Source organism: Paroedura picta, chromosome 12 (assembly GCF_049243985.1).
Source record: "Paroedura picta isolate Pp20150507F chromosome 12, Ppicta_v3.0, whole genome shotgun sequence".
Taxonomy (NCBI): Eukaryota; Metazoa; Chordata; class Lepidosauria; order Squamata; family Gekkonidae; genus Paroedura; species Paroedura picta.
Genome location: NC_135380.1, coordinates 30,610,528 through 30,624,846, shown reverse-complemented (window position 1 = coordinate 30,624,846; position 14,319 = coordinate 30,610,528). Strand labels below are relative to the sequence as shown.

General features: G+C 43.4%; 1 protein-coding gene across 20 annotated transcripts in view; it reads left to right on the top strand.

Annotated features, from left to right (window-relative positions):
• The first annotated feature begins 277 nt into the window (after positions 1 to 277).
• Positions 278 to 14,319, top strand: part of EXD3 (exonuclease 3'-5' domain containing 3) — a 179,421-nt gene continuing 165,379 nt past the window's right edge. For 8 of the 20 annotated variants that reach the window (XR_013225940.1, XR_013225939.1, XR_013225942.1 and 5 more), the window contains exon 1: positions 368 to 740. Coding sequence is in view for 7 of the 20 variants with exons in the window: in XM_077306278.1 (XP_077162393.1) it covers positions 665 to 740 (76 nt within the window). In the remaining 13 variants the exon portion in view is untranslated. The other 12 variants (XM_077306293.1, XM_077306291.1, XM_077306280.1 and 9 more) reach the window with 8 other exon arrangements.

The following is a 14,319-nucleotide window of genomic DNA, read 5'->3' as shown; positions in this document are numbered from 1 at the left end:
GCGCAGATGGGAGCATCTCCCCACAAAGAAGCGAGATGAAGGTGGCCATTCAGGACTGAACATCAGCCCCACAGCATTGCACAGAAGAGAAGGGAAGGAAGCTGGCCGCCGTGCGCCACAGTTGACTCTCCCTCCCCTCAGCTTTACACTTTGCTGGAGGCTCCGCCTTATATGCGGAAGGTGAACCTGTCCCGCCTGTGTCGCCACCCCCCCTTAAAATTTAATGCTGATTTTAGTTTGCGGTTTGTGCGAAGCCAAGCACGAAGGTTCCGTCTGAGTCACAGTTCCCCGGAGGGAATGTTTTGGACGGTGCACAGAGCGAGGTCCTACTTCCGGCGGCTTTTCCAGGTGAGTGGTAACAATTGTAACTCCACAGGGGTAGGAAGAGGAGGGATGACATATCGGCAGCCCTCGCCTTCCCCCTTTTGTCAAGCCGTGTTAAGATCGTGACTGAGATCACGTTAGATCTCCAGTGTGCGGTCTTCTCTGCCTTTTGATTCGTGGCAAATGAAACAAATACGTTTCTGGGGCTAAAATTCTCTTATGCGCAGGAACGAGGGCTGCCAACCTCCCAAGTGGTGGCAGGAGATCTATGATTACAACTAATCTACAGGCGACAGAGATCGTCACCTAGAGAAAATGACCGAGTTGGAAGGTAGACTCTATGGCATTATACCGCACTGAAATCCCTCCCATCTTCAAATCTTGCCCTCCTCAGGCTCCACACTCCACATCTCCAGGTATTCACCAGCCTGAAGCCGGCAACTGTAGCAGAAACTAACTTTTAAAATGATTTCTTCCTCTATTACCTGCCCCCCCAAACAGTTCTGGGGTGTAACACTGAATGTTTGCAGATGAAGCCTTTTCCCTCTGCCCCACCACTTCCTAGCCAGAATCTCATCTGCCTTTTCTTCCTTCCTTCTTAAATCTTCCTAGTCTGGAGTGGTTGGGGTCTTGCTCTGTGACTGCAACACAAGTGGTTTCTCCACTGTCCTTAGTTGGTAATTCGTCAAGCAGAGGTTAAAAGCTGCTAGCTGTAAAAAAAACAACCCCAAACTATAATTGACTCTATATAATGTATTGCATACATTTGACCAGATGTGTTTTCTTTTCGACTCCTTAATGTGTATTGCTTATTGATATATTTTAGAATGCAGCAATTACTTAGTTGAAATATTTATGCCTCAAACTCACATTTTCTGTTCCTGAGACAACTTCTTGTGATAACGTGTGAAAAAGAAAACAGCAACAAAAACTGAAATGCAGATATCAGCTAAAATTATATGATCAAGAATTAAACCAAACAGCAGCATGAAAACCATGTGATGTGGCATTTCTTTCGATCCAACAAAGATATATTCAGGGACAGAAAGAATCAGTGCAGAGGAAAAAATAACTCAGGTTTTGATATAAAAATCTTATGGTTGGATGTATTTTACCCAATTAATCTGATAGCAGATTTAAAACCAAAGTATGTAACTGTAAAAATCTGTGACAGTCACTGATTAAAGCTCAGATGATTAATCAAGTATGATTTGTTTAACTGAAAGACAGCCATAAATTATATGGCCAACCTGCTTATTTTCTGTTAAGTGAAGTATTGGTTTATACACCCCACTTTTCTATACTGGAAGGAGTCTCAGTGGCTTGTATCTCCACTTCCTCTCCTACAACAGGCACCCTGTAGAGCTGATGTTCTGAGAGAACTGTAACTAGCCGAAGGTTGCCCAGCAGACTTCATGAGTAGTGAGGAATCAAAGCTGGTTCCCTGGATTTGAATCCTCTGCTTTTAACAGCTATATCACATTGGTCTAACTTCAGATACTAAGGCAGGTATGTGGGTTCCAGAAAGGAATATTTCCTGAGACCAGTGCCCAGTTTAATTCACTGAGTTAAGTTGAAAGAAGAAACTATAACTGCAACTCTGTATATTCTTAGTATGTTGCTCATATTCCCCCCCCCCCATGATTTATGTATCTATTTAGGCATTTTAACACACCTTTCTTACTGACACAACTCAAATGTGTTTGATTGAAAGTTTTTAATGTGGTAGTGACCAGCATAAATGGTCACCCTTCCTCCCCTGTCCTAATTCATGTTACTGAGTTGAACCTTCTTGGCATGATTAACCGTGGTACTTGTTATAGTTACATTGTACAAGGTTTGAAGACATGCTTTCAATAACACCAGGGGGCAGTGTTCCCCAAGTCATTGTAATGAGCTGATACCTCCCTAACTGCCTAAAAATGATCAAGGGAAGGTAGAGCTGTACCGTGCAGCAACTGGTTTGCACAGTGAAACCCATCTAAGTCCACTGAATTAAAAGGTTTTAGAAGGCTGTCACTCTTCTTAGGATTGCACTCTATGACTGTCACCTGGAAAGGCCTGGAAAAAGAAGTGACCATTGAAAATGCCAGGGGAGGGGAAGGTGAGTGAGATGGGATCCCATTCTTCCCAGCACTATAAGGGAAGTAGGCAGGATTAAGTTGTACAGTTCATACAGTTCAGTCCTTGGCAAATCCCATTAAAGACTAACAGGTAACAAGTGTGTGTGTGTGTGGGGGGGGGATGACATCTTTTGCTGCCTGAGACACTGGCCAGCTGCTCAAGTCAGACAGTAGTGAGCTAGATAGATCAATAAGGCTATTTGATGTTGACAGGAAATGCACACTGAATGAAGAAAATTCTAGGCTCACCCCTTGGCATCTCCAGGTAGAGATCTCAGGTAGAAGATGTAAGAGAGGCTGTTCTCTGCCCAACCATTTAGAGGGAACAATGCTGAACTAGATGGGCCAATAGTATGATTCTGTACACCGTCTCTGGAGAGGTGGCATAAATGCTTAAAAAAATAAATAAAGCCTCTTCATAAGTAAAAAGTTATTTGGGAAGTCTAGTCATTTGTTTATAGTGTCTGGTATTAAGTGCATTGGGGTTGTGTCCTTAGCTTCCACTTCTAATAGTCCTCATCCTGCATGAATTTGTATAATTCTTTCTCTCTTTTTTTGTTATTTAATAGAGAAAGTGATCTAAGATACTGGGCAAGAGGAGCATATTAGGGAAAGGAAAGCTGATCAGAGTCATACTATATTTCTTAGATTTAACTTTTCTCGAATAAATATAGAGGAAAAACCTCCCACATACAGTGGGAGTCAATGCCATCCTAAGCAGAGTTATGCCTTTCTAATTCCATTAAAAACAATCAGCTTAGAAAATGCTCTGTAGTCTTAAGTCTGATCTTACAAGGCCAGTCAAAATGGCTACCTGGTGTTATGACAAAAGTACAGAAGAGTCCCCCAATCTGTATCTGTTACCTCTTGCAAGTCCTCTGATAAGGGAAAATAGTACATGGTCTTTTCTCTTATGTATTTTGAATGTTCAAAAGCATTAATAGGAATTGTACCAGTAATTCTTACAACAGTTTTGTAGAACAGGTCAGTGTTATTACATTACAGGTCTTAGTGGGTATACTGAGAGTGGCTTATTTGTTTGTTTATTGTATTTATATATACTGCCCTCCCTGAAGGCTCAGGGCGGTTTACATGAAACAAGAAACGATAAAGGTAACTCCATTTATAGTAATAACAACAATAACATTAACATTTACTTTTTATAGCTTCCTTGACTTGCTTGCTGGAGACCTCCTAGTTCATGGCTGAAATGCAGTGTGAACGTGTAACTTATAGCTTGTGATGATCATACAGTACAAGTCCATGCATCTTTATGTGGAAGTAAGCCTGAGTGAGCTCAACAGGGAATACTTCCAAGTATGCATTGGAACACAGCTTTGGCTGTTGCGTGGTGTCAGTTCTGAAGACACAGCCAGGCATGATAATAGTTTCAGCTTTTGATGCAGAGATGACTTTGATTACACTTGTCTGCATGTTTTCACAGTTCTGTCTCCCGCCATGAAAATGTACGCCTTTTCAGTTTTTTGAATAAGATCTGGAGTATCCTCCCCTGTGAATCTGAGCTGCTTTCCTTTTAAACGTGCACTAATATTTGGAAACTGCTGCTTAGAGAGAGCCCTACTGTCTTGGTTGCTTGACCAAAACAACAGAAGGAGAGCACACAGCTTTAGCCAAAGCAAATGCAAAGTGCTGAGAAGCAAATGGAGACTGTGGAGGGAGTGAAGGGCCAAAAACAAAAGCTCCGAATGGAGAAATAATTTTCTGTGCTGCATCTCTAATGCTTTCCATATGCTCTTTATTCCTGTCCAAGGAATAGTTTCTTTGAGACAGGGAGAAATCTTGACTCTGGATTTCTTAAACAGAATCTCCATGAAGAACTGGTGGTGGCAACAAAATAATTTGCTGTTCCCTCTTGCAGACTGACTGAAGTTTGCAAGGGCCTTCTGTGTCAGGCACTTCTTTCCAAAAACAAAGGCTATCCTGCAATTTGCTTGTTTATTTTTCTCTGCCATCACTCCAGAGAACCTGCTAGAGCTGGCTTACAAAATAAAGCATAGAACCATGCAAGTTAACAATTATTATTAAAAAGAAACTAAAACAGGATTAAAAACCCAGGCAGAGCACAAAAAGAATGCAAAACATCAAGCAGCTTGAAAGGAGTCTCATAAAAAAAATCTAGAAGCAGGCTATAGAAATTAAAGATCACCCCCTTTTATTTAAGGGGTGCATTCCACTGTACCACCTCATCAAATATCTTTCTTAAGGCCTCAAACACATTCAAGCACAAAGCTACCTGATGCAAGAGCTCTCATACTTGGAACTTTGCATTCTTATCTGCTTTGTACAGGTAGCATCCCAGCTGAAATGAGATGCTTTGTGGAGCGAAAAACCCCATGGATTGAATGCTTTGCCCTTTCAAATCCAGCTCAGTTCACACTTGGTCAGAGATTGCTGTCTGCTTCTTAGAAAGAAGGGTCATTAGAATTTTGAGTTACCTCACATTCCCTTTTAGAGAGCCTCTTGTGGCGCAGAGTGGTAAGGCAGCCGCCTGAAAGCTTTGCCCATGAGGCTGGGAGTTCGATCCCAGCAGCCGGCTCAAGGTTGACTCAGCCTTCCATCCTTCCGAGGTCGGTAAAATGAGTACCCAGCTTGCTGGGGGGTAAACGGTAATGACTGGGGAAGGCACTGGCAAAAACCCTGGAGGGCGTCACCCCAAGGGTCAGACATGACTCGGTGCTTGCACAGGGGATACCTTTACCTTTACCTTTACACATTCCCTTTTAATATGGCAAAAGACATCTACTTTTAAATATTTATTTCATAGAAGATTTTTTTTATCCCTCCTCTATCTGGTGAATCGGAGAAATGTATGTGGTTGCTCTGCTTCCTCCCTATGTTATCTCTAGAGATTACAGGGTTATAACATAAGAGGAGCCCTGCTGGATCAGACTAGTGGTCCACCTCGTCCAGCATCCTGTCTCATACAATGACTGACCATTTCCTCTTGAAGGCCAACCACAGGGCACAGAGCTGATGTTTGCCTCATGGCTCTGGGATTTAGAGGTTTAGTACCTCTGATTGGGGAGGTTCCCCTGAATCACTATAGCTAGTAGCTACTGACAGACGTATCCTCTGTGAATCTTTTGAATCCCCCTTTTAAAGCTGTTTATAAAGCACATAAGTGGAGGACCGTCAGTTTAGATGGCTTATTTATTAATTAGAATATTTATAGTCTGGCAATTTTATAACATTAATGAGGTAACTATCACTGTGCTACTTGACACAAGGTATACGTAATCAACTAACATAACAATAACCAATAGAAAATCAAGCACAGCAGCAAATGCACAAAGACCACCCTAAAAATTATCCTAATATGGACCACTTTAGCCTATGGTCTCTTGCAATGTGTCAATTGGCTGAGGGGATCTGGTTTGTCTGGGAGTTGTGAATGCTTTTCTTTATTCTTTTTGGTTCTTCTCTCCCTTAAGTGGATGGTTTTGTTGTTTGTGTTCATCCTCCATTTGACCTTGCTGTTCAGTCTGCCAGCATGGAACTATCTTACACAGCTGTGCTGTGAACGTGGCAAAGTTTAACTTATGTTCGTTATGTCCTTCCCATACTGCCAGATGTTGGGACAGTAAGGGGGGGGGAGTTATTTTTGGCCTAGTTAAAATTTGAAGAGAAAAGGAGGATCTGGTTATTTATTATTCTCAACTACCTTAGATTACCTTCAGATCTAAAGGCTTCCATAAGTTTTATTAATAATTCAGTGTGCTAGAAGCTTGTCATAGTCCTTGGTTTGTTCTCTGTCTGGGATGCTAACTTAACCTTCACTTATTTTTGAAATATTTTGGTTTATGTTGGACGGCACAGAATATCCATGAACATTCCAGCTTTCCTGGGGTGGAAAAACTGTTACTCCCCTTCCCAAGGGCTCAGGGCGGTTTACATCATAAGAAATATAATAATAAAAATAATTAAATACAATACAGTTGTAATTAAATTATTAAAATCATTTTTAAAATTTAGTAAATAAAAAATGTTTTCTGTGACACTATCCCTCAGGGTACCTGTGACACCACTACCTCAACAATGGTGGAGGGGATAAAGTGCTAGAACAAGAGTGCAATGATGGTAATTTGGCATTGTTGGTGTACTTATTTATCCATTCATCATGAATACATAGGGAGGCCAGGTTCCTTGGTGGACTGTGGGCCTCATCCATAGGCCTTGTGGAACAACTCTTGTCTTGCAGGTCCTGTCAAAGTGTTTTCAGTCCCACAGGGCCCTGATCTCACCTGGGAGATTGTTCCACCAGACTGGAGTCAGGGCCAAGAACGCCCTGGCTCTGTTTGAAGATGGGGATCTTTAGTAGATTTTGAGCATTAGAGCGTAAGCTTCTCTGAGGGACATAGGGGAGAAGGTGGTCCTGTAGACATGAAGGTCCCAGACCATTTACAGCTTTAAAGGTAAGTACCAATACATTAAACCTGATTTGGTCTTCAACTTGGAGCCAGTACAGCTAGGAGAGCATTGGTCGAATATGTTCTCTCCACCCGGTTCTGATAATTAGTCGGGCTGCTGCATTTTGAACCAGTTGAAGCTTACAGATCAGATACAACGGTAAACCTGCATAGAGCAAGTTGCAGTAGTCTAGTCTGGAGATGACCATTGCATGTATCACTAAGGCTAGGTCAGATGCTGATCGATGGGATGCTAGTTGCCATAATTGGCGTACATGGTAGAACGCCTGGTGGGCAGTTCATGGAGTCCAGGATCATGTTCAGGCTCTTGATGGTGGCTAAAGTTGTTAGTTGAACCCTGTCAAGAGCCAGGAGTTGTAGTGTTTCATCTGGAGCATGCCAATCTAGACAGAGGATCTCTGTCTTAGCTGGATTCAACTTCAGCCAACTCTGTTTGAGCTAATCCATAACCACGCACAGGAAGCTGATAAGTGTTTTTGGGGTGCTGATTGATGGCTGTCCATTAACTGATATAGCTGGGTGTCATTGGTGTATTGAAGACACTCCAACTTGAAACTCTAGATTAATTGGGTGAGGAGGCAGATGTAGATGTTAAATAACATTGCTCCCTGTGGGACCCAACAAGTTAGAGCATGCTGCTGGAAGATACTCTCCCCTACTTCCTTCTGTCCCCGACCTTGGAGAAAGGGCTATAGCCATTGCAAGGTTATGCCCTGTATTCCTGTCAGCTAGGTGATGTGCAAGCATCCCATGATTAACCATGTCAAATGCTGCTGTAGGATTTAAGAGGATTAGCAGTGCCTACCTGCCTAGATCCAGTTTACTATGGAAGTCATCTGTAAGGGTAACCAGGCCTGAAGCTAGTCTGGAAAAGGTCAAAGACTGATGTTTCTTCTAGAAAGCTCTGTAGTTGTTCTGCAACTAAACACACAACTACCTTCCCCAGGTATGGCAGATATGACATCAGGCAGGGATAGTTGATGATATCCTGGAGAGAAGCCCATACCTTTTCATCACCAGCTTTCACCAGCCATGAGGAGAATGGGTCAAGGGAGAAAATAGTGGGTCAAACCGTTGATAGAGTTCTGTCCTAATCAGCTAGGGAGAGCAGACTGATGTGGTCCGAAACTGGACCTTGAGACAGCCAAGGAGCCGCCAGTTAGCGGAATGCATCAGTTTTGGTGGGAGAGCCCTGGTGGAGCGACAAGATTTTCTCTGCAAAGATTCTCTCAGATGCCTGACAGCTGATAGCCAGTTTAGGAATTTCCGGTCTGCTCACTAAGGACGTCAATGACCAAATTGTTCTGAATATTTGTGCTGGGTAAGAACTAGCAGAGGCAATAGAGACCATGAACTATTCATTCTTCACAGTCTTCACCACTATCTCATAAGCGTCTTATAAGATATCTTTTCAACTTCATCATGAGTTTCCTGCAAAATGCTTTAGCTGTCTCAGCTCCCATTTCTGTTTGCACTGCTCCTGGGTATACCAGGGGGCTGGCTTGGGTCAGGAGTGGAGAGGTCGTCGGGATGCAGTTACATCAATGGCCTCAGAGCTGGACATGCCAGTCGTCTACCAGCTCATCAACTAAGTCACTGAGGGGTATTGAATCCTGCAGACCATTCTGGAATCCTATTGGATCCATTAGTCACCTTGGGTGAGCATAAATTTGCTCTCTGCCTATTCAGAGTAGGAGCCAGTTCTGATCTGGGCCTTCAGGGAAAAGTGGTCCAACCATGGGACATGTGTTACCTGCACCAGAACCATTTGTATCCCCACCCCAAAGATTAAGTCCAGGGTGTGACCTGTTTGTTGTGAGAGGCCAGTTACAAACTGAGAGAGTCCTAGTGTCTCCATGGTTGACAACAGGTCCAAGCCTTGCCAGGAGCCAAATTTCTCCACATGGACATTGACATCTTGAGGATTATTAGCCTTGGGAACTTCAGTACCCAGGTGGCTACTAGCTCCAGGAAGCTGGGAAGGGCATCTGTTGGTGCATTAGGTGGATGATATACCACACAGATTGCCAAACTCTTTACCACATCTCACAGTAGGCCAGCACATTCAGTGCTTGGTATTGTTGGGGTGGGGAATGCCCTGAAGGAGAATGCCTCTCAGACCAGCACTGCCACTCCCCCCAACCTTTTGTCTGGGATTGGTGGAGGATTGAAAACTTGGGTGGGGCCAACTCTTTCAAGGTGACTGTCTCACCCTCTCATGCCCAGGTTTCAGTCACTCTTGCCAAGTCCACTTTTTGTTCTGAGAAAAAAATCGGCAGAATGGATGTTTTATTATTAATGGACCTAGCATTACACAACACCAGTGTCAGAGAAAGGTTACTTTTTCTAGCCCCTACACCTTTGTGTCTCGAAATGGGACAAAGGTTAGAAAGAGCACAAGCATATGGTATTGGGGCTGTTCTATGTCATTAACTTGCAGTTTTTCATGAGGCCCTATTGCATTCTGTTGTAGAACAGTGACTCCAACTGGACAGAATAATTGCAGAAATTCATAATGAAAGTCTTGCAATTGTAGCAAATGTGAAAAAATCCCTTGGTTGATGGTTTACTGTGCATCATAGTTACTGACCATAAACAGTTTGTTGGGATGGTTTGACTTATCAACGGACACTACTGATATTGTCCCCATGTATGCTTTGGTGGGTAATTTTTTTGAATGCTCATGAAAATTACATCTTGTTGCATAAGTCAGATAAGGGAGTTGCCCATGCAGACACTTTGAGCCAGCTTTCCCTTTCATTGGATAGTGAGGTGGATGCGTGGGTATAAAAAGTGTGATGAGGCCAGCTTCACCACGTGCCCCAGTACATCCATGGGAATCAACAGAAACTCCATGGTCATGGATTCATATTGATTTAGCTGGTCCAGTTCAGGGCCAGAGTTTCCTAATAATGATTGATTCGTATTCCAAATGTTTGGAAGTTATTCCTGTTTAATCAGTGGCATCCCATGTTGTTATTAAGATATTGTGCTGACTGTTTGCAACACAGAGATTGCCAGATGTAGTTGTGTCTGATAATGGCACCCAGTTTACATCAGATGAGTGTCACACATTCTTCACAAATAGCCTAATCCGTCACATTGCTTCAGCTCCTTTTCATCTACCAACTAATGGGCAGGCTGATAGAATGGTAAAGACAACAAATAATGTATTAAAATGAATTGTTGACAGTAACTGGAATAGTCACTGGGCAAGTTTCCATTTGACGCAACATATCACGTCATGAATTACTCCAGGCAGGAGTCCTACTGAACTATTAATGAAGAGGTGGCTGACAACTCTTCTAGATTGTATGCACCCTAATCTAACCGTGGATCAACCAAATGATGGGGGTAGAGTTCAAAGGCCTATCCACAGACCTTGGCAAACTATTACAAACTTTCTAAGGCAGGCAGCAAACAATGGTGGGGGCTCATGGGAATTGTAGTCCATGGACATCTGGAGGACCACAGGTTGACTACCCCTGTTCTATGGTCATTTGATTCCCAGACTCCAAAGGATTCTGCCTACATTTCTTCCCTCCAGCCAGCAGATGGCACAGGGAGTTGGTTATCTTGTTTGGTGGGCTCCAAATCAGATGCAGACCTCCTACTTCAGGGTTACCTTAGACTTGGGAATTTGTACCTGGCCAGTATTAAATTCCGCATTCTTTTATGTCATGATGACAGACACATGTAACACACGCAGCCTGGCTTATGAAATAACTTGCTGTAAGGTAGCCATTATTAAGTAGTTTAATGGGACTAATAGGCAGACCACACAGGTTTTTCTTTGCTCCCTCCCCTCATTTATTCCTTTTAATGGCTTTCATTTCCTGTGGAGTTCATAGCCCCTTTTCTCAATGAGCTGTTGAGGATTTGCTGGACAGGAACTGAATTTAGGTTGGGACGAGTGTGCATGTGTTTGTACTTTGCCAAAATCTTCCTGGCCAAAGATGTGTGTGTGTGTGTGTAAATGAAGTGGAAGCTTTTTCCCTTCTGTTTTTGGCAGCTCTGAATGTCACCGGAGAAGCACTTGTACAATCTTGGAAGAGGAAATGAAGCACCCTGCAGATACTGTTTTATACAGACTGGACTTCATTTGAGCCAAGGTCTCACCTCTAAAATCTGTGAATTTGGCCATGGAACCTGCACTAGTTGCCATGGTGCAATCTGAGAAATGGCCTCTCCATGGTGGCCACCTACTGTTCATGGTGGGGGGCAGAGTTTTGACCTGCCATGTGCAGCAATAGTTTGCTTGCTTGCAGGAGTGAACGATATTAGTAATTGTAGTAATGGAAGCAAATAACTGATACTGGTAAAGTGCAAGTGTGTACTTGAAGGTCTTAATCTGCTCCTGGTTTTGCTAATTTATTTAGGATGGGGAGAGGGGAAAAGAGAGCAGGATCTGCCTTGCCCACAACTTCCTTGCCCATTTATGGTGGCTTCTTAGAATTTGGTGCCATTTTGTTGAGGCCGACCGATTCAACAACATCCGCTGGGCTCCCAGACACCCCCATCAAGATCTGAACCCAAACTGACCAGCCTACAGGATCCTGGTTAGAAAGTTATCGTTATTATGCAAAATGTTACAATACTTGTTGCCTTCAGTTATGGAATCCACTATTATTGTTTTTGATGTTATGGATTGCACTGTATTGTCCCCACTTTTTGTGTGAACCGGACTGAGCCTCATGAGAGAGTGGTATAGAAATATAAATAAATAAATTAAATAACTAAATTATGTGATTAGTGGGAGCTAAAGCTTTTCCATGGATTGTGTCACTTTGGGCTGTGGGGATGTATATACAGGATGTAAGTTTGGATGCTCTCCCATGGAATGATTTTCTGTGGGCAGAAACCTATCGGGCAAGGGAGAAGGGCTCTGTACTGTCTTTGTGCATGGAAAGAGCCTCCCTCCCTCAAGGAAATTCCAAATATGCTGCTGTGACCACTGCAGTTGATGCAAAACCTAGTGAATTTTGCTAATTGCATTACCTGATCCTTCCAGGAGGCCACTGGATTGGCCAAATCCAGTCTGCATAGTTCACCCCCTTCATCTTCGTAACCCCATCCTTTGATTCTTTTCTTAACTTCCTTCAAAAGTATTACAGAATCCTTGGCCTTTATACCCACTGATTTTGCTATGCTGTGATTGAGTGCACTTTGGGAGTACTTTTTGGCAGTCGAGGTGACAGTGTTTAAGAGGTTTTAAATCTTTGGTAACAGCTTTGTGGTACATATGCATATTTAAATACATCAGATTCCAGGGACTGTTATCTGCAATGACTTGTATGGATGAAAGCCCCAGTGGAGAGTCCAATTTGGGCACTGTTTTTTGCTCTCACTTTGGCTTCATTTGGTGCTGTCAGCACCCACTTACCCATGAATGGATTTTATCTGAAGCCAATCTGTCATGCTCTCTGTTGGGCTGAGTGAAGAGTTCCAGTGAGGATCCCTGGACCAAGGAATCTAGGTATGTTTGTTTTGAAGCACGTTCTTGGCTCTTTTTGTGGGGAGCTTCAAACAACAGTAGTGGTGAGTGAGTGGCCTTGGTTTTTGTTAAGGGAGGTCATTATATCACGCACACACACATACACACCGACTTCAGGAAAGCTGGTGTTAGCTTTGGACTAACCCAGAGACCCTGAGACCTCGCATTGTTTTCTTTTGAGATAACAAGTGATAATTCCTAAGCGCCCCCCCCCCCCAAGCTAGTGGATATTGCTGTTTGCTTTTTGGCCATTTTTCACCTCCACAGTGCCAGATTCCTTCCCTCACCCCCTCCATGTATTTCTGTTGTCAGCAACAGGCAGGAGAAAATAACTGATGATTGGCATCCTCTGCCAAATGCTGGGACCTCTCCATCTATTGAAGGTATAGACCCTTAATGTCATTATTAAATGCCTTTAATGCTGTAATGGACCATGAGCTGGTGGAGATACCCTGACAGGCATTTTCTCCTCTTTAAGAAGGTGGTGGACCATAGCAGACAAGAGACTATGAATTAAAAAGGCCTTGGTTCGAATCTTGTCTCTGCTGTGAATTAACTGGGTAGTCTTAGGTAAGAAACCGAGGCTCAATGGTGGAGTCAAAGGTCCTAGGTTTAGTCCTCAGCATCTCTAGATAAAGGATCCTATATGGCAGGCTCAGACATCTTGGAGAGCTTCTAATGCTTTTGATGAACCAGTGATCGGACCCCAGAATGAGGCAGTCTAAGGTGGGGAATGATATGTCTGTGGTGACTGGGCATGGCTAGAGGATTTTCCCTCCTCTGCCCATTTGTACCGCTGTTCAAACTTTGGGCTGGAAGATCTGTGTGCTGTTCTATCCAAGACAGCAAACAGATGAAAGCTTTAGCTTTTTCTCTTTCTGTTCTTTCACACATGGGAAAAACTTTCACATAATAAAAGGGACCTTGAGCACAAATCGACCTTTTTAATGGGGCCTCGTAAAAGATGCGGGCCTGCTTATAGAACAGTTCTCATTAGCTGCTTCCAGTTCTGGCGAGATTGGGGGGGGGGGGAGGCCCTCCGTCTGCACGATGGCGAGAGCCGTCTCCTCTTGGACGCTTGCCTGCAGCCCTAGGTTCCCTTTGGGAACCATCTGCGTGCAGAAAAACTGAGCTGAGTTTCATCCTGTTTCTGGAGAGCTGGCCAAATAAATTGTATTTTGCTCCCTCCCACCTCTTTTGATGTGATTGGCAACCAGAGGCCGTCGGCCAAATTGGCCCCCACAGGGATATTGTTAGGGATCTCCATTTACTATCCTAAAGAAAATAAAATTAAAAATGAAGTTTTGACGAATGACAATGCATCTGGTCTTCGGAAGATGTAGGTTGGGACACCTTCCCTCAAAATAGCCCTCTGGCAATAAGAGCTGCTAAGCAGTTTGTGTGTACATGATATATCAGATGATGTAGTGGTTAAGGACCAGGTTTGGTGAGCTGGGTTTGATTCTCAGCTTTCCCAGCTGGGTGAAGAGCTCCTCATATTACTGATAGAGCTGTGCTGTTCCGATCGAGCAGTAATATCAGGGCTTGCTAGGCTTTACCTTTACAGGCTGTCTATTGTGGAGAGAGGAAAGGAAAGGCGACTGTAAGCCACTTTGAAACTCCTGATAGAGAAAAGCGTCATATAAGAACCTCTTCTTTCTCTTCTTCCTCCTCCTCCTGCTGCTGCTAAAAGAAAATGTCGGCATAATAATAGTGTGCCACTTTGCAGGCATATTATAAAGCTAACCGAGATAGTGTCTGCCGTATTGTTTAACTGCTTAGGAGAATCACTATAGGTGGTGTTAGTAGTGATATGCAGAATGAAAATATGTATGCCTTTCTGCTGAGCTCTATCATTAACCAAAGTGGAAAGTTTGGCAGCAAAACATGCCTACTTGTGCATGACAGTTAATTCTCAAGCAGCACGAGG